Source organism: Rattus rattus, chromosome 9 (assembly GCF_011064425.1).
Source record: "Rattus rattus isolate New Zealand chromosome 9, Rrattus_CSIRO_v1, whole genome shotgun sequence".
Lineage (NCBI taxonomy): Eukaryota > Metazoa > Chordata > Mammalia > Rodentia > Muridae > Rattus > Rattus rattus.
Window position 1 is genome coordinate 96367472 of NC_046162.1, and position 25593 is coordinate 96393064.

Genomic DNA, 25593 nt, shown 5'->3' on the forward strand with positions numbered 1-25593 from the left:
GTGCTGTTCGCTAACTGCGTGGTGAAGGAGAGAAAGCGATAGAAGAGAGAGCCATAATGCTGACGTTGAAGGCCCGGCCCTGTGAGGTTGCATAGGGTAAGTGGCGTTGGCCAGGCGGCGGTGGCGAAGGGGAAGGGAAGAGGATTTGGGCTAGGGGCGGGGCTTGACGCGCAGCGTGGCTCCTGATTGCTGGAGCGCGGCTGCCAATCTCGCAGATCCGCTCGCTTAACCAGTGCGCTGGCGAGACGCGCTCAGATATACTGAGCGAGCGCGGAGAAGCAGTCTCAGATCCTGACGGTGCAGCAGCCCGCAGCCTCAGCCAGGGAGTCCCAGTCGCTTTCAATGGAGGAGAAGCCCGGCCAGCCACAGCCTCAGCACCATCACAGCCACCACCATCCGCACCATCACCCCCAGCAGCAGCAACAGCAGTCGCACCACCACCACCATTATTATTTCTACAACCACAGCCACAACCACCACCACCACCACCATCACCAGCAGCCTCACCAATACCTGCAGCATGGAGCCGAGGGCAGCCCCAAGGCCCAGCCCAAGCCGCTGAAACATGAGCAGAAACACACCCTCCAGCAGCACCAGGAAACGCCGAAGAAGAAAACAGGTCTGAGAGGGAGGGCGGTGGGGGAAGGGGACTGGGTTGGGGGGAAGGGATGGGGGTGGGGCTAGATGTGAAAAGCGCGGACCCGGTCGGGGTGTGCGTCCCGCCGGGCCGGGGATGCCCCCTTCTATTCTTCCCGGGCGCGGGCCGCGAGGTGGGGATTGCAGCGCCCTCTCCTTCCCTTTAGCATGGGAGAGGCCCAGTCAGGCCAGCGTGACCTTCCTCAGCCCCCGCCCCGGCCGGAGGCAGACCTGTACGGTCGGCCTTGGAAGTCCAGCCTTATTTTTCCCTCTAGTGCGGCCCTGGAGTTGCCTGAATGTGGGGGCCCTAAGAAGGGGTGAAACTCATCTGCCCTAAAAAAAAAAAAAAATCCCTTGAGGTGTCTGTAATCCAGGCCTAGTGAATTCCGGTTCGGGTGGTGTCGCGAGACCCGCTTGCAGGCGGCGAGGAGCGGGGCTGAGGGCTGAGTTGAGGAAGCGTCCTCCCTCACCCGCCACCCCAAGCCCACCTGTGGCCTTGGGGTTTGCTGTCCTGGGGGGGGTAGGCCGGGACCCCATCGTCCCTCGGGTCATTTCTACCCCTAAATGCCCATCTTGGGCTCTGGACCCCGCTGTCTGTCCGCGAGGCTCCTCCAGAGGCCGGCGCCCCTGGCCCGCTCGCCTCGGAGCCGGCGAGGCTGGAATGTTCTCTTCTCCTCGCGGGGCCGCTTCCTGTCCGCCATGTTGGAAGCCGATTCCTGTCACCGACTCCGGCCGGCTGAGGAGCGGAGGGGGAAGGGTGCGGAAGGCCACACGGCACGCTGGCACCGCTGCCCCGGGACCCTGTGCAGCCCTCTTCGGGTCCCCCGCACTGCGGGCGGCCGCCGCCCGCCGCCCCTCCCCCCCGCCCCGCTCCGGGTTGTGTAACCCGGTGGCGGCCGCGCGGCCCCGGGCGGGTCCCTGGGGTGAGGGGCGGGGGCGGTTGGGGTGGGGGAGGGAAGCGGCCACGAGGGGAGCGGCCTGCACCGTGGACCCGCGCGCCGACGGCCGCGTTTCCCGCTCCCGGGTGCGGCGGGAGGCGCGGGCGGCCGGGAGGGAGCGGGCCTCGAAGAGGAGCTAGAGGGGGAAGGAGGCCCGGGCGGCGGCCGCAGCGTTCCGCCGGCCTGCGAGGGGCGAGGGGATTCATTTTGGGTAGAGGCGGTGCCTGAGGCCTGGTGGGGTACACAGCGGGAACCAAGCTCCCGGGTCACGAGTTTCTCTGCCACAGGAATCTCATCTCCTGCCAGGTTCGCTCACGACTCCGCCTCAGAGGCTTTTTCACTTAGGCCTTTTTCTTTATAGCAGCGCATTTCCTACCCAAGGAGGGTGGGGGGGCCCGGCAACCTCTCAAACCTTACTCCATTCGTTTTTCCACTCAACACCTACTAAACTTGTGAGCTGGGTTAGTGACTTTGTAGGAGGGATTAATCAGATGTTCGATTGGATGTACACACGGGCAGTTTTGGGTTCCCTGTTTCTTAACGATGAACTGGAAGGAAGTGACTTGTCCATGCGGTTGTCACTAATCCCTTACCATGGACAAGACCTTTTTGGTTAAAATGAGAGGTGTTTTTGGTGCATTTTAAAGCCGACTTCTATCCCCAAACTGAATGTTATTTAACATATTAAACGTGGAGTCTTGAAATATTTAAAAAATAAGCATCAAAGTTTATATATAAGCACATTAAAGTGCTTTTTTTTTTTAACTGAAAAGGGAATGCTTAGAAAAATGTTAAACTTAGCCTATCATATAATACAAGTAGTTACTGGTGAAAAACTTAGTGTAGACCGTAAGTTATTTGAAGACACCTGGATGGATATCAGATTTTCTTTTATAAGGTGGTAGGGACTGATGATAGAGCAGAAATGTTTAATTGTAAGGATTTACAGCAGCCTAGAAACTTAGGAATTATGTAACTGCATTGGTTTTGGTTTTTCAGAAGGTGAGAAAGTGTCAAGGTTGCCAAATGGAACTGTTCAAAGATTTAGAATTTATCTTTTACAAGGTTTGTGTATTCCCCATCGGATTCCTCACTCCATAGAGATGAAGACCTTGAACCATTCATTGAAGGTGGCCGACCTCAAAATGTCTTAAATTGGGATGAAGAATATTAGTTGGGCTGAGTGGCTTTTCCATGTGTAGTTTGGTCATTTTATACAGTGCTAAGAAATCTAGAAAATGTTAGGTACATAATGTAATGGGTTTTTATGAACCATTACTCCCAAACTTAAGTGAAACTGGTTTTCTGTATCCAGAAGTAAGGGCATAGGAGACCAAACATGTTGAGTAATTGCAATGTCAAATCCAAAAGCTAGATTTATTGGGACTCAAGTTTTACTGAGTCCATTTGAAGTGGAGTTATCATGGCAGCCCCAAATAGTAAAGACACAGGAATTCTTTGCTTTCTGTTATAACTACTATCTTCACATTTTTCTTAAATATCTAAGCTTTAAAAGATGCTTTTTAGACTTTCTGCATACCAAGGCCACAGGGAGACAACTATGTATTTATTCAGAAGTGAGATTTATTTATTTTTGTCATTAACACTTTTTTTTTTTTTTTCTTTTTTTTCGGAGCTGGGGACCGAACCCAGGGCCTTGCGCTTCCTAGGCAAGCGCTCTACCGCTGAGCTAAATCCCCAACCCCGTCATTAACACTTTTAAAAGCTGCCTAGTAGGTTGCATTTTGTAAACTTAGAATTGAACCTAGGACCCTTGGTGTATAGCAGGTAGGAGCTATATACCACTGAGCTACATTTTAATTTGTAATTCTGGTGCCTCATTCTCCTAGGAAGCTGGAATTAATGTGGGCCACCATTTGCTACCTGAGCTTTTTTCCCCCATGATTTATTTCTGGTATTTAAGTTACTAGTAAACAAACTTAGGTAGAATTGTTGCAGTTTACTTAAAATTTTGTGTTGTGGTTCAACTTTTTTGGACTTCAGTTTTTATCATTGCATGTAACATTGCCCACCTTTAGTTTAAATATATAAAATTATGATTAATGAGTCAGAAGAAACAGATATTGCTTAGCTTATTAAATGGTAAAGTAGTTCTCTTGGCTGCCTTTGGTTCAGGCAAATCTATTGGTTTGGGTCTCTCCCCCCTAATTTTTTTTTGTTTGAGACAAAATTGCAGGGGTACATATCACTAGACCTGGCTTAACATTCTGCATTTTTTTTTTTTAAAAAGAAAACATTATCTGCCAAGCAACCAGAGCTTCCAGGGACTAAGCCACTACCTAAAGAATATACATGGACTGACCCTGGACTCTGACCTCATAGGTAGCAATGAATATCCTAGTAAGAGCACCAGTGGAAGGGGAAGCCCTGGGTCCTGCTAAGACTGAACCCCCAGTGAACTAGACAGTTGGGGGGGAGGCGGCAATAGGGGAGGGTGGGGAGGGAACACCCATAAGGAAGGGGAGGGGGGGGGATGTTTGCCCGAAACCGGAAAGGGAATAACACTCGAAATGTATATAAGAAATATTCAAGTTAATAATAAAAAAAAAAAAAAAAAAAAAAAAAAAAAAAAAAACATTATCGAATACAGAACTACATATACTGTTTTTGTCTTATAGTTAGCCTCTCTCTGAGGAAAAAAAAAAAATAACACTTGAGACAGGGTCTTTGCCCTGGCTGGCTTCAAACTCAGATTTTCTTCAGTGCTAGGATCGAAAGCATGTCCCACCACCTCAGCTCCGTGAAATTTTTTTATTTGTGACCTGGAGATAGAGCTTATTGGTAGAAGACCTTCCTAGTATGACAAGATCTTGAGCTCAGCTCAAAGCAACACAGGAAGTTTGATTGATTGGCTATCATAGTTTTTAGAAAATGAAAAATGGTAATACAATGCTGGAAATAAGGAATTTAGTTTTCCTAAGTAAGGGTTGTACCTTGAACTTGATACATGCCATTGTGTATTTCTAATGCAGGACAGTGGCTGTGTACACCTTTACTCCCAGTATTGGGAGGCAGAGGCAGGCAAATCTCAGAGTGAGTTCTAGGATGGCTAGGGCTACACAGAAATCCCATGTCAGAAAGCAAAAGTATTGTCTGTAGTTTGCTTTTGTTCAACTACATTTTCTTATTTTCTGGAAGTTCATACAGAAGAAAATATATTTGTTGTTTGATTGAGGATTTCCCAAAGATCTTAAAACGATTGATAGCTAGTCCCCATTAGTGAGCAGGAAGTTGTGATTGACCCAGTAAATCACTTCTAGTAAGAATTAACTGTAAATTGGGCAGTGGTTGCTCATGCCTTTAGTCCCAGCATTGGGAGGCAGAGGCAGGTGGATCTCTGAGCTCAGTGACAGTGATTTCCAGAACAGTCAGGATTACACAGAAAAACTTGATTTCAAAAAACAGACAAAACCTTAGCTGCATGGAGTGAAGTCTATATTCAAAAACTTGCCTGCTTTGGAATTTTAGTTGCATTTCATTGTAGTTTTGTGAGCGTGAAAGTGTTGCAGGGGGGTAGAAAACTGGGTTGTAGACAGATTTCTAGTTCTGCTACTCTGACCTGGATGTTAACTTTTTCTCTCCTGGTCCTTTAATTCAAATAGACGCCAAAAGTAAGGGAAAGTAAGAGAATGAGTCTTAATAAAAGAGTTAAAAATGTTTTACATATTTTTGTTTCATGTGTTATGGTATACTCTTATGTGGAGTTATATTTGGAAGTCCACAGGCCTTATGGCTTTGTCTGATAGACATTGGCAACTACTCACTCACAGCCCTCAATTTCCTCTTTGGGAGAAGGGAGGGAGGGGCAGTAAGTAGTACTGGGTAGGGATTGAATTCAGTGGTCATGCAAGGGAGGCAAAGGCCAAAGCCTTATTTTTATTTTCCTTTTACAATTGTATCTGAAGTAGCACTGGTTTGTTTAAATAGTGTGTGTTTGGGACAAGGTTCTATCCTTGTCCCACCCACCCAGGGTGGCTTCAAACATGCAACAATCATTTTGCTTCACTTGTTATAACAACCTCATTGCTGTAATACATAAGGTTTGTTCTGTTTAGATAGTTTGGAGTAATATTATGGCTTGCTGCTTGAAAGGTCCTGATCTTTCTAGTTGATTTTGGCTACTGGCCCAGTAGATGGACCTCATGTGAGTTGTGTCCTAGGTCTGCCTCCGACTGGCAATGAACTCTGTGTCATAAAATTTGTAAAATGGGCTGACAAGAGACGAGATACAAACCCTACATACAGCTTACTTGGTATTTGGGGTTCAATAAAGTTGTTCAGTATTGCTGTGATTTAAATGTATGTGTTTTGTTTGTTTTTGTTTTCCTTCTATAGGCTATGGTGAAATAAATGGTAATGCTGGAGAAAGAGAAATATCTTTAAAGAACCTCAGTTCTGATGAAGCTACCAACCCTATTTCCAGGGTCCTCAATGGCAACCAGCAAGTTGTAGACACGAGCCTGAAGCAGACTGTAAAGACCAGCACCTTTGGAAAAGCAGGAATTAAAACCAAGAATTTTATTCAGAAAAACAGTATGGACAAAAAGAATGGGAAGTCTTATGAAAATAAATCTGGAGAGACCCAGGCTGTAGATAAGACCGACACTATAGCAATTCCAAATGGTGTTATAACAAATAATTCAGGCTATATTACTAATGGTTATATGAGCAAAGGAGCAGATAATGATGGGAGTGGATCTGAGAGTGGATATACCACTCCTAAAAAAAGGAAAGCTAGGCGCAACAGTGCCAAGGGTTGTGAAAACCTTAATTTAGTGCAGGACAAAATAATGCAAGAGACTAGTGTCCCAGCATTAAAACAGGGACTTGAAACTTTAAAGCCTGACTACAGTGAACAAAAGGGAACTCGAGTAGATGGTTCGAAGCCTATTTGGAAATACGAAACTGGACCTGGAGGAACAAGTCGTGGAAAACCTGCTATGGGTGACATAATTCGTAAAAGTTCAGATATTAAACCTGGTCTGAGTAGCAAAAAGTTTGATGATCGGCCTAAAGGAAAGCATGCCTCAGCTGCTGCCTCCAAAGAGGACTCGTGGACCTTGTTTAAACCACCCCCAGTTTTTCCAGTGGACAATAGCAGTGCAAAAATAGTTCCTAAAATAAGTTATGCAAGCAAAGTTAAGGAAAACCTCAACAAAACTGTACAGAACTCCTCTGTGTCACCATCTTCATCTTCATCATCATCATCTACTGGGGAAACTCAGACCCAATCCTCAAGTCGGTTATCCCAGGTCCCCATGTCAGCTCTGAAATCTGTTACTTCTGCCAGTTTTTCTAATGGGCCTGTTTTAGCAGGAACTGATGGAAGTGTGTATCCATCTGCGGGTCAGCCACTGCTAACTACTGCTGCTAATACTTTAACACCCATCTCTACTGGGACTGATTCAGTTCTTCAGGACATGAGTCTGAGTTCAGCAGCTGTTGAACAAATTAAGTCTAGCCTTTTTATCTACCCTTCAAATATGCAAACAGTGCTGTTAAGTGCACAAGTAGATCTGCCCTCTCAGACAGATCAGCAAAACCTGGGAGATATATTTCAGAATCAGTGGGGTTTATCGTTTATAAATGAACCCAGTGCTGGCCCAGAGACTGTTATTGGAAAGTCATCAGATCATAAAGTGATGGAAGTGACATTTCAAGGAGAATATCCTGCCACTTTGGTTTCACAGGGTGCTGAAATAATTCCCTCAGGAACTGAGCATCCTGTGTTTCCCAAGGCTTATGAGCTGGAAAAACGGACTAGTCCTCAAGTTCTGGGTAACATTCTAAAACCTGGGACTACTGAGAGTGGAGCCTTATCCTTGGAACCCAGTCATATAGGTGACCTGCAAAAAGCAGACACCAGTAGTCAAGGTGCTTTAGTGTTTCTCTCAAAGGACTACGAAATAGAAAATCAAAATCCTCTGGCCTCTCCTACGAACACTTTGTTAGGCTCCGCCAAAGAACAGAGATACCAGAGAGGCCTAGAAAGGAATGATAGCTGGGGTTCTTTTGACCTGAGGGCTGCTATTGTATATCACACTAAAGGTAACTCTTACTTGTTTCTTTTCAAAGATTCAATGGGCTGATAACTCCTCCCCTCTCTGTGTGTGTGTGTGTGTGTGTGTGTGTGTGTGTGTGTGTGTGTGTGTGTGTGTGTGTGTGTGTGTGTGTGTGTGTGTGTGTGTAGACACACGATATTTGATACTCTATATTGTGAATACCTGGGTAAGAATTAGTATCATCAGTTAATTTGAGATTTTTGGAAATCATATTAAAGGAATTAGAGGAATGTAATTTTCCAACATAAAATGATCAAGAAAGGCATAATTGGTCACATAATTAAATAGAGGGGTTTCATGTTGCTTTAAAGATAATCTTTTTTTTTTTTTTTCTTTTTTCTTTTTTTCGGAGCTGGGGACCGAACCCAGGGCCTTGCGCTTGCTAGGCAAGCCCTCTACCACTGAGCTAAATCCCCAACCCTGATAATCTTATTTTATATAGGGTCTCACAGGTTGTTTTGTTTTTTTTTTTTAATTATTTTTTTTTAATTTTTTATTTATATGAATACACTGTCGCTGTCTTCAGACATACCAGAAAGAGGGCACCGGATCCCATTACAGATGGTTGTGAGCCACCATGTGGTTGCTGGGAATTGAACTCAGAACCTCTGGAGGAGCAGTCAGTGCTCTTACCACTGAGCCATTCTTTCCAGCCCCACAGCTTTTTTTTTTTTTAAGTGATAGAGCCCAAGGTTTTATAAGCCAAATCTGCTTGAAATTCTGATCCTCTACAGGTGCTGCTGGGATTGCCTGTGTATGCCACCAAATTTGGCCACCCTCTCTTGTTTCTTTTTTCTTTTTTTTTTTTAGATTTATTCATTTATTTATATAAGTACACTGTAGCTGTCTTCAGATATACCAGAAGAGGGAATCGGATCTCTTTACAGATGGTTGTGGGCCACCATGTGGTTGCTGGGAATTGAACTCATGACCTCTGGAAGAGCAGTCGGGTGCTCTTAACCACTGAGCCATCTCTCCAGCCCTCTCTTGTTTCTTAAAGTGTATACTCTATTAGCAAAGCATTTCATGGTTTTAATTGCTTATAATGAATTGGGCAGTAGTGTTCCTCCAAGTTTTGTTCCCTAACTACTAAGGCTTGAGCCTTGCTCTTAAATACATGCCAGGCAGGGAATTAAGAACTTTTCTGACATACCATGCAATGGTGGTGCAATCTATCAGCACTTGGGAGGCAGAGGCAGGATTTCTGAGTTGAGGACAATATGGTCTACAGAGAAAGTTGTAGGATAGCTAGGGTTACACAGAGAAAAGCCTGTCTTAAAAAAAAAAATCACAAACCCATAACCCCCACCTAAAGTAATCCTAACTCGACCAACAGAATTTTTTGGGACTTGTAGAGATAGCTTTTAGTAGGCAAAGGCACCAGCTTCCAAGCCTTAGACCTGAGTTGAGTTGAGTTCCAATTCCTGGTTCCCAGAGGTGGTCCTCTGACATTCAATTTGCCATTGCAGATCCCTCACCTGGATAATTAAAGAAAAATGAAAACTTGCTGAATGCATAACTTTGAGGGGAGGAATTCTGTATAAACCTGTCTATCCAGGAACTGAGTTTGTAGACCAAGCTGGCCTAGAACTCAGACCCACCTGCCTCTGCCTATTGAGTGCTGGGATTGAAGGCCATCCTCCACGACACTAAAAGAAAACAATTTTTGTTTGCATCCTTTATGTCATTTCTACTCCTTGGGTATAAACATCTATTGCCTACTGCACATGCTAATTTGTTTTTAGAAACTATGTAGTCTTCCCTATCCTGGAACTACCTGTGCTGACTAGGCTGGCCTTGAACTCAAATACATGTCTATCTCTGCTTTCTTAGTGCTAGGATTAAAGGTGTATGCTACTTTTAAATTAAATACTGGTTTATTTTGGAGTGACTTTTCATCTGTAGGAAAGAGAGCCCATCAGATTATAGGGATGAAGAATTTTTTTTTCTCTAGAATAAACTTGCCTTATAGAATAACAAAGTTGTTTGTGACTTAAGATTTATTTATTATATATAAGTACACTGTAGCTGTCCTCAGACAGACACATCAGAAGAGAGCATCTGACCTCATTACAGACGGTTGTGAGCCACCATGTGCTTGCTGGGATTTGAACTCAGGACCTCTGAAAGAATAGTCCGTGCTTTTAACCACTGCCATCTTCCCAGCCTGACTTTTTTTTTTTTTTTAATTAAAAACTTATTTATTATATACACTGTAGCTGACTTCAGACACACCAGAAGAGGGCATAAGATCTCATTACAGATGGTTGTGAGCCACCACGTGGTTGCTGGGATTTGAACTCAGGACCTCTGGAAGAGCAGTCAGTGCTCTTAACCACTGATCCATCTCTCTAGCCCCCGACTTTCTTTTTTATGTGTTTACATTTTTGGTCTGCTTTTCTGTTCCCACCACACCAGTGCCTGTAGTTACAGATGGCTATGAGCCACCATGCAGGTGCTGGGAACCAAACTTGGAAGATCACAAGTATTCTTAACCACTGACACAAACTTTTGGGTGCTAAGGAGATATTGGGTATTCTGGAGGTGAAATTACAGGCAGTTGCAAACTGTTCAATGTTGATTCTGGGAATCTAATTTGGGTTCCACTGCAAGAGTAGAAGGTGCACCTAACTGCTGAGCCATACTAAGAGGTTAGCCTTTTATAAATTAAAAAAAAGGGGTTGGGGATTTAGCTCAGTGGTAGGGCGCTTGCCTAGGAAGGGCAAGGCCCTGGGTTCGGTCCCCAGCTACAAAAAAAAAAACCAAAAAAAAAAAAAAAAAAGATACTTTCATACACAGTACTGTGACAGTATTTTCACATCACTCTCCTTTGGGGACTCATAATGCTGTGTCCCCAATTCACAACCTCTTTATTATTTTTACTCATATATACTTAGACACACATGAGAATGTAGCATGCTTAAATCTTAAATGTTTAGGGATGGCTGTTTGGGATCGGGGTACTTTCCTAGCAAAGACTTAATTCTTCTCACAGTCCATTAATTTCCTGAAGCACTTCATCTAAGGGTAGGACCTTGGGACTTCTCCCAGTAGTTTGCCTTTCTTGATCTGTAAACTGAAAGACATGTACTTTTATATACATGTACTTTTTATTTATTTTTTATGTATTTTGTTTCCTCCTTTTAAAAAAAAATAGGGAGTTAGGTGTTATGATACACTTTTTTTTTCTTTTTTTCGGAGCTGGGGACCAAACCCAGGGCCTTGATGATACACTCTTAATTCCAGAAAGAAGACTGATTTGAATTCCAGGCCAACTTTGTCAACATAGCCATTTAAGGACAGCTAGGGCTACAAGGTATAACTTGTAGAAGATAGGGGGTGAGAAAGGGGTGGCTGAGGTTGACTTAAGTTTCTTCAAAGTTTTTGTTTAAAAGCATATACTACCATAGCTACTGGTTTTAGGAGTCTTGACAGGTAGATTATTTTGACTCTTCTCCAGGTCTCCTTGGAAATAAAAGTTTAGAGGCTGAAAGTAGAGCAGAAGAGAAATGCTTATTAGGTTCTTAAGGTGTGTTTAATTATATATGCTAAATTCTGTGAGGAGAGTTGGGTGGTTTTGGTGTCATTTTCTGTGTCATCTGCTCTCTAGGGCCTATTACAGAAAATCACAGTGTCTTGTAGTTTGTGATAATTAGGAAGAAGACGTTGAGATGATCTTGTTTCCGAAGGTGGTTAGTTGGTGGCTTTTTGTGTAGATTTTTGTTTCTTAGAGCCAGGGAGATTTCATATTGCTTAGACTAGACCTACAAAAAAATTCCTTTTTTTTATTGCTGGAGTTCATTTTGAGAGTATCTCACTGTTGACCAAGGCTGGTGTCACAGATCCATGTGTCTCTTGTCTCCCAACTCTAGGATTAAAGGATTGTTAAGACCTGAGTCATCATTCTAGCTGATGTTTTTTCTTTCTTAAAAAGGAGTGGGGTCTCTTTCTGTAGCTTTGGCTTTTGTTGTCCTGGTTGGCTTCAGAGATTGGCCTGCCTCTGCCTCCTGAGTGAGGATTGTATGTGACCTTTATATGTGTCACTTCTCCCAGCTTTGTGTTGTTTTTGTTTTCCCCTTGAGAGACAGGGTTTCTTCTCTGTGTAGCCTTAGCTGTCCAGACACCCAAGAGATAACCTCTGCTGAGATTAAAGGTGTGTTCCACAACCTCTTTTTTTTCCTCTTTCTAGTGTAGAAGTGATACAGATAAACTAAATACCATTTTGCATGGTTGCAGTTACTACAATGAATTTAGTAAAGTAGTACATCAATTTGAATTTTGCAATTTTGAGCATTAATAAGTGACCAAACAGGTATTGTTTTGCCTAATAAAACAGAACTGAGCAGCTAATCAGATAATCGTTCATTTTGGTTCCAGGAGGGCAGGTTCTTTGAATTACTACTTGATATTGGTTGGTTCATCAGTGGTTCATTGACTTACTGATTTTTTGTATTTGTATTTGTTTTGAATCAGTATTTTGAAAATAGGGAGTTACAATAGTTGTGAACTGTTTTTTGTGGGATCTGATAACCAAAGTTCACCCCTTTGGAAGAGCAGCAAGTATTAAGTCTTGGTTTTTTTTGTTTTTTTTTTTTGGTTTTTGTTTTTACTTCAAAAGGAGAATCATTTGAGCTTAACTGGACTATCAAGAGTACCTGTTTATATAATTAAGGGTTCTGGTCTTTTCAGTGTTGAGTAGTAATTTACTAAGTTTAAGTTAGGCTTAGAATTGGAAGTTCTGTGCATTTCTTCTAGCTTCAAAAATAGGCCATTCACAATATAATTTAGTAATAGGTAGAAGGGTGTGTCATTTCAGTAGGGAGGGTGCATATTTTAGGTTTTATTGATAACTTACGGAACTGCTGATTTTACTTTTTTTTTTTTTTTAAGTTTTTTTTTTTTCCTTTTTTTTTTTTTACAGGTTTTTAGGTATTTTTCCAAATTTCATTAAATTGTTTTTGGGAGTTAAAAGAAGGTTGTTTTCTTGTGTTGCCGGTTTTTTTTTTTTTTTCCCCTTTACTTTTTTTTTTTTTTTTTTTTTGGAGCTGGGGATGAACCCAGGGCCTTGCGCTCGCTAGGCTAGGCCACCTCTACTGAGCTAAATCCCAACCCCCTGATTTTTTTTTAATATAAGAAGCTCATTGCAATTAAAGATAAAATGACAGATTAAAGCATTAAGGGTCACACAGGATTTATAGTCCAGTTGGCATTTTTCTCTTCATATGTGTATATTGTGCCATGGACTTTGTTCAAGAAATGACTATTAGCCTGGTGTGCTGTGACATAATTTTAGCATTTTAGCAGCCTGATTTACATATCAAGTTCCAGGACAGCTAGAGCCATGTAAAGAGACCCCCTCTCAAAAAAGAATAAAAAGGGGTTGGGGATTTAGCTCAGTGGTAGAGCACTTGCCTAGGAAGGGCAAGGCCCTGGGTTCGGTCCCCAGCTCCGAAAAAAAGAAAAAAAAAAAAAAAGAAAGAAAAAAAATCATTGAATGACTATTAAACTGAAAACCCAGCTTGGTAGGTGTAAGCCTGCAATCCTAGCTTTCAGAGGAGAAGCAAGATCAGGAGTTTAATTAGACTTCAAGAATATTTTCAGGGTTGGGTATTTAGCTCAGTGGTAGAGCGCTTGCCTAGCAAGCACAAGGCCCTGGGTTCGTTCCCCAGCTCCAAAAAAAAGGAAAAAGAAAAGAAAGAATATTTTCAGATATATATATAAGATCTATTGAAGAAGGTAGAAAAATAAGACTTGGTTGGGTATAGAACTTAGTGGTAGAATGTTTGCTTAGTGTGCATGGATAATAAGCTCTTCCATTTCCTCACACCACAAATTTTATCTTTGTGTACCATGATAGAGCAGTGTCAATTAACAAGCGAAGAGTAGGTCCTTTTTCTTTATGCATACTAAAGTAATGATAATGTCTCTTGGAGTTTTGTTTTTGAGACAAGATAGGCTAGCCTAAAGAACCAACTGCTTCTTTTTCATGCATCACAATCCCTGCCCCAGCTCATTTCTCCTTAACTTAAAAAAATTCTGAGGCTTTAGTTACCATGTTTTAATATTACAGTAGAGTTGAATCAACCTGTTTCTTCTCTTCTGGGGATTAAAATCAGGACCATAACCATGTTAGGAAGGTATAGCCTTCATTTCTTTTTAAAACTGGGAATGTGTGTGTTGTATTTCTCCATTCTTCTATATCTGTAATGGACACTTGTTTTACTACTTCTACATTTTAGCTATTATGATACCACCCTGAGCATGGATATAGAAATAGCTTTTCAAGACTGTGTTCCATTCTTATGTTTTTGAGAAATATTGTACTGTTTTTCACAGCAGTTTTACATTGTACTACTAAGAGTACACAAGGGTTTGGATAGCTTCACAACTTGGTAAGCTCAATTTCTGTTTAAAGATTTATTTATTTATTTATTTTATGTATATGAGTACACTTCAGACACACCGGAAGAGGGCATCAGATCTCATTACAGATGGTTGTGAGCCACCATGTGGTTGCTGGGAATTAAACTCAGGACCTCTGGAAGAGCAGTCAGTGCTCTTAACCACTGAGCCATCTCTCCAGCCCTCAGTTTCTGCCCCCGGAGCTGGGGACCGAACCCAGGGCCTTGCGCTTCCTAGGCAAGCGCTCTACCACTGAGCTAAATCCCCAAACCCTCAGTTTCTGTTTAATAGTAGCCACCACATTGGTTATGACAGGTGGGTAGTATCTTATAATTTATACTTTTTAAAAAAATTATCCTTATGTGATAAATTGTTTGCCTACATCTGTATGTCATATGTGTGCCTGGTACTCAATGCAGGCCAGAAGAGACACTGGGAGACTGGAGTTACACAAAGTTCTGAGACACCATATGAGTGCAGGGAATTGAATCTAGGTCCTCTTGAAAAGTAGCCAGTGTTCTTAACTGTGAAGCTATCTTCCCTGTCCAGTTTATTTATACTTTTCTGATGATTGATAATTTAACATCTTTTCATTTGTTTATTAACCATTTGTGTGCCTTTGCAAAAAAAGTCTTAGTATTTGACACTCCAGCCACTACCCCTTTTGGGGACAGCCTACTCATTATTAGCTCTGGCTGTCTTGAAACTCACTATGTAGACTAGGAGATCCATTTGTCTCTGCCTTCAAAACCCCTGGGATTATAAAGGCCTATGTAATGCCTGGCTTTTTGTTTTTTAGTTGTTTAGTGGTTATTTCTATATTCTGGATATGTTTTTAAAGTCAAGTTTGTAAAGGAGATTGGAGTTGCCTATTTGGTCAAAAAGCTAACTTTAAAATTGAGTTGCTCTTGCACTCAAACATTAAAAATGCTAGTATTTTGCAATATTAAAAAATAGACTATGTGTAGTAATTCGGGCCTTTACCAGTATTTTGGAAACAACAGTTTCAGGAGTTCACAGTCTGAGCTTTGTGAAACCTTGCTTCAAAAACCAATGTAGGGTTTTTGAAGTTCTATCTGTGGGACCCACGTGGTAGATGGAGAGGACCTACTCCTGTGGGTCCCTTGCGATCTTTTTGTACAAGTTGCATATATATACCCACATACAAAATAAACAGTGCATTAAGACAACAGTCATAGAAATTTGGGCCTTTTGACACAGGTCTTGGGATCCCAGCTACTGCTGAGGCTGAGTCAAAATAATTCCAAATTTAAGATGAAAAAATTTTGAGGCTAGTCTAAGTAACATGGAATAGAACCAACCATCTGCTCCTCAGAGCATCCACATGTGTCTTAACACCAGTACCAGCATGGATAGGATCTAATGCCTTTTCTGTTTTCCTCAGATACTAGGTACACAGCTATACAAAATAAAAATCTTACAAAAAGGTAAAAAGAGGGAGAACTGGGTATAGATAATAATTCAGCAAAAGAACAGTTGACTTCTGTCATGAGGGGTGAGTATTCAAAGTCCAGTGCCACAAAAAGTTGAGATGAAAGAGTTTACACTCAGTTACAGTAAAAGTGAGATAGCTTTGAAAGGTATCCTTTAGCTAAAATCAGTTAAGAATGACATTTTGACATTTATCATGGAAGGATGAACCTAGTAGGAATAGGTCCCAGGTGTCAGGCTCAGGTCTATAGGCTCAGGCAGCAAGTTTCTGAATTCCCCCACAAGCTGGGGACCCAACCCAGGGCTTCTACCACTGAGCTAAATCCCCAACCCCCTGAATTTTCTTAAAAGTCCAGTGATTAAATATTTTAGTGTATTAGAAATTGCAGTGAAAAATACAATGTTAAAATGATAGCAGTATTAGTGGGTTTAAGATCTGTGTGCCAGCTAGTTTAGAGTGTCTGATTTTTTAATCACCCAAAACCAATGTCTTTTCTGTAGATGGAGAAGCTACTAGTATAAAAATATATTTCAGACAAACTGAGTGCAGTTTATAGCAGGTTATTAGCATAGATAGTTTGGTTCTCTGGTTTTAGTTTTGGCCTTTCGAAAAATTCTCCTCTCTGATACATACACATTTGGTGTAGTTCTAGTTGTTTTCTTCAATTAGAAACTTTGATTTAGAAGGTCTAAAATCTATCCTCAGCTTTATCCACTCCCCCGACACAATTTCTTTACTGCGAAGGAGTATAGCACTAATTTGAAAGTGTAGTTCTTCATTTTCTCTTGAAGTACCTACCGTAGACTAAAGTACTTGGCTTATTTATGAGAGAGAACTACTTATCAGGAAGAAGCTTTTCTTTGTAGAGGCTAAGAATATATTTCAGTTGGTAGAATTACTTAGCACCACATAATCAAAGTATTAGTGATATAGGCATATAACTGCATTTAGGAAGTAGAAGAACTGAATCCTATACATAGAGTATGAGGCCAGCTTGCAATACAAGAGACCTCTTCTTCAAATACCCATAGGTGAAGGAAAAAAGCACAAGCATGTAATACAAGATTCTAAATGTCAGGAGGCTACAAATAAATGGAGAATTTTAGTAGAGATAAGATGATTTCCAGTATAGAAGAATAAATACAACAGCCTGTATTATGGAACATTTAAACTGGATTTTGATGGATGGAATCTTGCTTGTTTGTTTGCAGAAAGGGTCTTGCTATGTTTGTTGCCTTGGTCTTTAGACCAGGCTGGCCTAAAACTCAGAGATCCACCTGCCTGCCTCCTGAGTGCCACCACACCTGATGGTCTTTTAAAAAGTTTTGTTTATGTATATGTATACTTGTGCATATAGGGATCTATGGAGGCCATAAGAGGTATCAGATCCAGTGGAACTAGACTTACAGTTGTGAGCTGCTATGTGGGTGCTGGGAATTGAATTTGGGACCTCTGGAAGAGCAGCCAGTGCCAAGCCATTCAATCCGTCCGTGTTTTTATTTTTTTTTTTAAAGATTTATTCATTTATTATATATAAGTACACTGTAGCTGTCTTCAGACACACCAGAAGAGGGCATTGGATCTCTTTACAGAGATCACAACAGATGGTTGTGAGCCACCATGTGGTTGCTGGGAATTGAACTCAGGACCTCTGGAAGAGTAGTCGGGTGCTCTTAACCACTGAGCCATCTTTTGAGCCCTTGTTTTTATTTTTTAATGTGAATGTGATTGTTGAATTTTGTGTGGATTTGGGAAATTACCAATTCCAGACCAGCAGTTAGTTACATTATAACTCAGACTTGCAAGAACTGGAGCCAGGTCAAAATTAGGCAGACAAAAATGCAGGGCCTGGTATGGTAGTAGGTAGTACAGGCCTGTATGTACTTCAATCTGTTTGAGAGGCTAAGGCAGTGGATTACAAACTCAAGGGTCACCTAGGTAATTCATTCAGAATATGTCTGGATACAAATAAAAGGAGGAATATATATATATATATATCTTGCCTAATATACAAAAGATTCATGTTTAATCCCCAATGCAGAAAAAAGAAAAGAATAAGAACAATGGGGGAAAATACATGTATAGGGACAATAAAAGGCTTTAAAGTAAAGTGGTCAGATTTCTAATGATAAACTATAAAAATTCACTATAATTGTAGAATATGATTATCGGCCTGCTTGATGATAAATGCCTGTAATCCCACCACTTGGGAGATAGGGGCAGAGGTTCAAAGTCGTCTTGTAGTCCAAGCTACATGTCTCAACATCGAATGAGAGAATGGATAGAGAATGGCTTCCATCTAATAGCTATGAACACAGATAAGGCCCACTCAGATTTTGGCTTCTAAATAAATAGTACGCTTGCCATTAAGAGAAAAGAATGAAGACTCCCTAGAGAAATGACTAAGAAGGTGACTGTCTCTTATTCAGAAAAAAGAGCACTGCTCAAAGGATAATGGTTATGCCGAAAGCCACAGGTAGAGAGATGGCTTTTGTAGCATGCAATTGATGGCACCCTTGTCTGAGGTCTTGAAGACCTGCAGGCATACATATAATTAAAAATTAAATAAATTTTGAAAGCAAGCTATGGAGTACTCAACTGTTAAATTCCTGACACTCCAAATTACTTTGTACTTGTTTGATGCATGCAGAAGCAGGAGTTGGAGCCAGTCTGGTCTACAGAGACCAGTAAGTACTGCCAGAGGCTACACAGAGAAACCCTGTCTCAAAAACTAAAGATAAGGGTTGGGGATTTAGCTCAGTGGTAGAGCGCTTGCTAGGGCCCTGGGTTCGGTCGCCAGCTCGGGGTGGGGGGGGGGGGGATGAAAAAGTTAAAAGAGAGGGAGAAAGAGGGGGAGAGAAGGAACAGATGAATATCCTAGTGAAATAGACTTTTCTGGGCTGTAGAGATGGCTTTATCAGTTAATAGCACTGACTGCTCTTCCAGAGGTTCAGTTCTCTGCAACCTCATGGTGCCTCACAACCATCTATAATGGAATCCAAATGCCCTCTTCTGGAGTGAGTTAAAAAGTACTCAAATACATTAAATAGTTAAGTAAATCTTTTTTAAAATGACAGCTCATTGTTGACTTAGAACCATGTTCAGCTAGATGAATTAATATGGCACTAATTTGTAGGTAGTAGGCTTTATTTTTCTGGTAACTAAGTAGAAAGAAGATACTCGCCTTTAATCCTAGCTCTTGGGAGGCAGAGTTAGATGGATCTCTTGTTTGAATCCTGCCTGTTCTACAGAGTTTAGAACAGTCTGGGTTACACAAAGGACCCCCAAAAAAAAAAAAAAAAAAAAGCACACCATAAACACTAAAAATATCCCAGGTAGAGAAATGCAAAGGTCTTCCTCTTGTATTTATAAAGTAAATTATCAATCTATTCAAAATAAACGTGAAAATAACCTTTGGGGATCTGCAGACTTTGGAAGTTGGGTATAAGGTTACAGTTGTTTTATAAAATTGACAAGGAAGACTGGTGTAGTGGCTTAAATTTGTAGTGTCAGCTCTTGGGAGACTGAGAGGGTTGTCTGAAGTTCAGAGGTGTATAACATGACATGTTAGTGACATCCTGGGGTTTAGAGGTAAACCCTGTCTACAGATAAACATGGCTTTACTACTGACACTCAGGAAGCAAAGGCTGTCTTGAGTTCGAGGCTAGTTTGAATGTGTCAACTTAGAGGCCCCTCAGAGCTACATAGTGAAACACTGCCTCAGTACTTAATTTAAAAATAAATTTCATTAAAAAGAAACTTAGCATTTTTTGAGTGTGTTTATGCATGCCTCTATTGGGAGACTAGTTCAAGGCTACCCTGGTCTATAAAGTCCGGAAAACCTAGGGCTACACAAAGAAGAAATTTCTCATTTTTGTGCTCTAACAAGTCCTATATAAACAAACTATATGTAGTAAATAGTAAGTGGAGTGGTTAGAAGGTCCAGTTCTAGAGTGCAAATTAACTTTTTTGGTATGGGCATTATTAGAAAAGTACTATTCTGTTTTTCATTCCTTTTTCCCAATAGTTTTCATCTCTATTTTTAGGGACTAACTCTTAGGGTTTTATATTATAAGTATTATAAGCTATGTATGGTCTTACTCATTTAAATGTCCACTGTAAAGCTTTATGTAGTGGGGTAATAGGTGAGAAATAACATTTAATATGTGCAGACTTTCGCATATCTTTGCTATTTGTAAACACAGAATCTTGTCATTTTCACATAATTGGCTTTTAGTGTGTGTGCATGTGTGTGGAGCTCAATGAGCAGCCAGCATTCTTCTACCATGAAGGTCTTAGAAATTAAACTTGACATTAGGCTTGGTAGGAGGCAATCCTGCCAGCCCATTTTTTTTTTTTTTTAAATAGTAAGCATGTACATAGCCTAGATGCTGCTTAAAAGTTATTTCAAACTTTTAGTCCCTTGTGTTGCATACTATTATCAGTCAGCTCTACCTTTATCCCAGCAGTAGTCAGTCTAGGTCTTTCAGATGTAAGGGAGTAAAGCATAGCAATATTATAAGGAATAAAAGCAGAGTTTTGTACAGCGTTCATTAAAATAATTTTTTTCTCTTACAGAAATGGAATCTATATGGAATTTGCAGAAGCAAGGTAAGAATGGTTTGCTACTTGAAATGTTAATACTAATAAAAAATAGTGACATTTGTTTTAGTGAGAATAATTGGAATTCTGACCTATACGAATGAACAGGCTTTATATTTTGTATTAAATTAACAACTTGTCAAAAGAAAAGATAGTTGCCGTACCAAGACTGCTAAAGAATGACCTGTAATCCTATCTCTTTGAAAGCCAGAGCTTGAAATTTAAGGCTATCATGGGCTATAGTTTTGCAGGGAAAATGGAAACTCTGCCTTTCAAAATAGTTTAGTTTTGGGGTTTTCTTTTCTAAAAAGGTTTTGTGTAGATCTGGGTGGCCTTGAATTTACATAAATCCAAGTGCTTCTGCCTTCCAAGTGCCGGGGTTAGGCATGTGCTACTATGGCTGTAGAGGCGTGAAGGGTTTTATTTTATACTTAGTGGTAGAGCTCATGGTTAATACACAAAAGGCCTTGGGTATGATCCCCAGTACAGCCCAAGTGCCTTCCTGTGTCTTCCAAATACAAATGTTTTTGAGGAAATCAATATAAATGTCTAACCATTCTGCCTGTTTGTATAGTAAACAAAAGGATACCCTAAGGACTAAAATATTTTCCTATTTTAGGATAATATACAGAAACATCTAGACTGTATGTTCTCTGGAATGGTGTTTGGAAATAAGAATAGCAGATTCACTTTTCCTCCCATAACCCAAGATTGAAAAAGTAGGACTGGGTATACAATTTACATGTTGTCTTTGATTGCTCTCAAGTTCCTAATTACATAAACCTGTTCGGTTTGTATAGTGGAATATGTATGTGTATGTTTTCAAGGCTGACCATTTGGTACTAGATAAACAATTGCGTGCTTTTCTGGGGAAGACTTTGTCAGTTCTCATGTGTTATTTCATTGCCTGTAGTTCTCTGTGTTGCATTGAAGTACCTGGACTTGCTCATTCACTTCAGTATGTTTATTGTCTTCCTTGTTTATTTAGCTCATATCTATGCAGTCATGTTGGTGAGACTTACTGTGTATAGCTTCTGACATTACTAGGAGAGGATTTCTCTAATGGTCTTTGTGTGTTACAAAGAAGTTTCTTTTATGTGGGGGAGAGCTACACTTCACTTGTCCATATAGGAACAAATATAGAGTATAGTTAGGGTTATGCTGGATTAGTAAAGTGGTGATTTTATACACACACACACACACACACACACACACACACACACACCCAAGATCCATGATTTTACTAGCCATAGGTATTTGGATAGGTTTCCAGTACCAGGAATGATTTCCCTTTTGTTGAGTGGGTCTTAAGTCTCATTACAGACTTGTTAGTTATGTCAAGGTATGTGTGCCACTGTTACATCCTTAAGGTTATCATTGCTAGTTGTTGTGGTTTGTAGGTTGATAGCCAAGGATCAAGTTTTTTGTTTAGTACAGCCAGGGCTTAAAGATAATTAGCAAACACTTAAGAATTGCTTCTTTATACATTTCAAATCAAAGAGACTACAAAATGAGTTCTGCAAACTTGATCCACCAAATTGAGAAATGCAACATTGTAAAATGGTTAGTGACTGTAAGAGCATTGTCTTCATGGCAGGTTGTCTTTGGAGTTCTAGAAACGATATTTTTGTATTGTCTTGTTAAGTGAGCCAGGTCAATTCTTTGTGTGTTTTTTTTTTTTTTTTTTTTTTTGTTTTTTTTTTTTTTTTTTTTTTTTTTTTTTTTTTTTTTTTTTTTTGGTTCTTGGGGCAGAACCTAGGGCCTTGTGTTTGCTAGGCAAGCGCTCTACCACTGAGCTAAATCCCCAACCCCTTCTTTGTGGTTTTGATTTGCTTTTTCTTGAGACAGGTTTCTCTGTAGTTGTGGCTGTCCTGGAATTCCATCAATAGACCAGGTTGGCCTGCCTCAGTTGGGATTTAAAGTGTGAGCTACCACTATCTGGTTTAAGCTAGGTTAATAATTCTTTTTTTTTTTTTTTTTTTTTTTCTGGAGCTGGGGACCAACCCAGGGCCTTGCGCTTCCTAGGCAAGCGCTCTACCACTGAGCTAAATCCCCAACCCCTAGGTTAATTCTTAAACTGGGATAGCTTGAGAACTTAAGTGTTGTTGTTGGATCTCTTCCTTTCTGTTAAGTAATGATTGGAAGGTTTGCATGCTCATCTTGAGGGATGGAAGAATCTAAGACCTTATGCATATGAGGAAATTACTCTTTTATCTTTGTGTAGGTTTTGGCTGTCTTGAAACTTACTATGTAGACCAAGCTGTTATTGAACTCAGAGATCCACCTGCCTCTGCCTCCCAAAGTGTTGGAATTAAACATGTGCTCCTCCACCACCTGGCTTCCTGGTTTTCCTGTTTACTAAAGCATACTAACTTTTTAAAGTTAATAGCCAACCTGGACTATATATTGCAACAACCCCAGCACTTCTTGGAAATAATGTAGAACAAAAAATACTGTCTCTACTGATACTGTGTTTAGTGTCACACACCTTTAATCCCGGTAGAGACGGGCTGTTTTCTGAGATCAAGGCTAGCGAGGCTATAATCCTCATCATCTTTACTGGTTAGATACTTTTTAGCAGGTAAAGGTGCCTACTGCAAAACTTGAAAATGAGAATTTAACTTCCAAAACCCATATCAATCAAGGTGGTCAGAAGAGAATTCTCCAAAAAGTTGTTGTCCCTTGCCCTTTGTATGTGCCATGTCTGTCATACGCATGAACATAGCCAAACATAAGTAAATATAAATGTAAATATAAAATAAAATTGTAATTATCTCCAGAAGGGAGCACAAACTATGACTGGACAAAGTTTGCCTTTTATATTCTAGGCATGTGCTCTGTATCTTGGGTCCTACATTTATGTTTGCTGAAGATAGAGATAATATTGTGGGGAATAAAGAGTAATTGAGTGATTAGGAGTAAGCTAGTTATTGTGTGATGTTGTTGATTATTACCATGAAATATTTGGTGTTAGATTTTATTTGAGCCAGCCATTCCTTGCCAACCATCCCACTGTAGTTAAAATAAATTTAGACTTTAGGCTAGGGCGTGAGAACACATGTAGCACCTGGCACAGGAGTTCAGTCAAGGTCAGCTACCATAGCAAGTTTTGAGTCCAGCCTGGATCAGAACTTTAAAAAAAAGAAAAAATTCCTTACTAAACAAAATAAGCCCAAGAATTTCTCTATTAAATTGTTTTATGACTTGAGCTTCTTTCTCCTTGCTTTTATATTTGCTACTTTTGTAATCAAGTGAATTGTAAGGAAAACTCCTTTTGAAATGAACTTAAACATGGTTAGTCTCTAGAGGTTGAAGCCCTTACTGGGTGTTAGAGGACATTATTGTTGGGAATTTATTGGGAATGCTGAATGGCCACATTTTGGGTTGAGAAACTAGATCACACTTGGATAATACCAAAAAGAAAATGGCTTTTAAATTTATTTTAATCAGAAGTGTCTTCAATTTAAATGATTGCTTGGGATTTGTTTCTGGGCTAATTGAAGGATTTGTTTTGAATTTGTTTAATTAGTTTACTTTTTCACTTTGCCTCTAGATCCCAAAAGGATAATCACTTACAATGAAGCCATGGATAGTCCAGATCAATGAAGGACCAGACTGCCTATTTGTAACCTTTGTGCAGCATTAGAGCCACCGTTCATGTGGGACACAAGGCTTTCATGCTCCTAGATCTTCAACGCAGCAGAGGAACCATAAGTAGAATCACAGGATAATATATACAAATATATATATATACATATATATATATATAGTTATTTAAAAAAAGGCAACTGAGAGTAATTAGACTTCTTAAGGAATCAAATTTATTTCAAGAGACTACACATGGTTATTTAATCTCCGGTACCGAATAGTCTTTTTCTTTATTATTTTGTTAGTTTTTGTTTTTAAGTGTGAATGCAAGTGATTAATGAATACAGACTTAACAAGCGTGGTTCTAAAGTTCCTGCTGTCATCTACTTGGGCAACAAATGACCCACTGGAAAGGCAAATCCACTTATTTCTAGGTATCTGTACCTTGTTCTGTGACTAAAGTGATACACTAATCACGGGGAACCCAGAATGATTCAACATTTTCCCCTACTCCGCCCTTGATCTTTTAGTTTTATTTTGAGCCCTGCGAGAATGCTGGATAAATGCCTTGAAGTTTGCAGGGGTGTTTTTTGTTGTTTGTTTTTTGTTTTGTTTTGTTTTGTTTTTTAATCCAATGATTTGCATGTCTTGCCAAGAGTTGTGCAGCCTCTGGGGTGTTGGGGAAATAGTTCCTTTCCTTTTATTTTTTGTGGGGTGGGGACAGGGGGAGGGCATTGAAGTTTTACAATCCTGGAATAGTTTGTGGGTACATAGTTAACTTACTTTGGTTACATGTTTGACTTTTAACAGCTGAAGAATCTAAGAGTGTCATTCAAGGAAAAGTTGCAGAACGAGTAATTGGCTGATAATTACCCATTGTAATTGTGTAACTGGGAGCAAAAATATATTCTGCTTTTCTGCTGTAGGTGCTCAGACTTGCTCTCTGTCACTAACACTAAGTGCGTACTCTTCTTGTTTTTCATCAACCATTTAAGAGAAACTTATGTACCTTTCTGTAAATTCTTTTAATTTCAGTTTCTCAGCAAAATCTAAAAAGGAAAAAAAATTCATGAAAACCGTCTTTTTTTAGCCAGTGAGGAGGTAATAAACACTGCTTATATATGTAGAAGGTGTGTTTTCAGGCAAATTCTACTTCTCAGCTTACATATTTCTAATTATATCTTAATATATTTTATCATTAGAGCAAGATTGGGCTTGGGTTTTTTGTTTGTTTGTTTGTTTGGGTTTTGTTTTTGTTTTTTAATAATGTGAAATTCTGAAAATTTGGGGCAGAAAGAGGCATTAGCCCTGTCTTATCATCGCATTACCATCCTGTTGTGCTGCGGCTTGTGTATAGCATGCTAAAACGTGTGTGTGTGTGTGTGTGTGTGTGTGTGTGTGTGTGTGTGTGTGTGAGTGAGTGGAGAGTGTGAGAAAGTAGATGTGTGTGAGAGAGAGAGAGAGAGAGAACGAGAACTAAGGGTCCAATTTAAGACTGGGTGAGTTAGTGGCATAATTACAAGTTCTGGCCTGATGTAGCATCATATCACACACAACAGAGAAATTAATGTATCCATGTATGTCAAATGCAAGTTAAACTAGCAGGGCATTTACAGAGTTGCAGTCGTCTAACAAAGGCAAACTGGATCCCCTGGACACTTTGAGGGGGTTGGGGGTGGGGACAAAGTAGTTACTTTTTATTCTTGTTTTATAAGAAATGTCCAGTTTTGAGTGATTGTAGTATGGATGGATTTTCTGGTTTTGTTAATTATTTCAGGTTTTTAACAAATGTTCATGAAAGAACCTATTTGATTTACTGCAGAGAAAAATACTTTTTAGTCTGGATTTCTGCCCTACTTAGATTTTTTTTTTTTTAAAGTATAAGCATGGA

General features: G+C 40.3%; 1 protein-coding gene across 1 annotated transcript; it reads left to right on the forward strand.

Moving 5' to 3' along the window:
- Positions 1–248: 248 nt before the first annotated feature.
- Positions 249–25014, forward strand: Nufip2 (nuclear FMR1 interacting protein 2). The gene is made up of 4 exons (XM_032914116.1): positions 249–619; positions 5931–7643; positions 20091–20123; positions 23668–25014. Exons 1-4 carry the CDS (start codon positions 343–345, stop codon positions 23718–23720), a joined length of 2076 nt encoding a protein of 691 aa, XP_032770007.1. The 5' UTR covers positions 249–342; the 3' UTR covers positions 23721–25014.
- The last annotated feature ends 579 nt before the right edge of the window (positions 25015–25593 follow it).

Excerpts from the sequence above, each read along its gene's own strand:
- Nufip2 (XM_032914116.1), top strand. The coding sequence starts at position 343 with ATGGAGGAGAAGCCCGGCCAGCCACAGCCTCAGCACCATCACAGCCAC. Across the intron at positions 620-5,930 it reads AACGCCGAAGAAGAAAACAG|GCTATGGTGAAATAAATGGT; the intron begins GTCTGAGAGGGA and ends TTCCTTCTATAG. Across the intron at positions 7,644-20,090 it reads TATTGTATATCACACTAAAG|AAATGGAATCTATATGGAAT; the intron begins GTAACTCTTACT and ends TTTCTCTTACAG.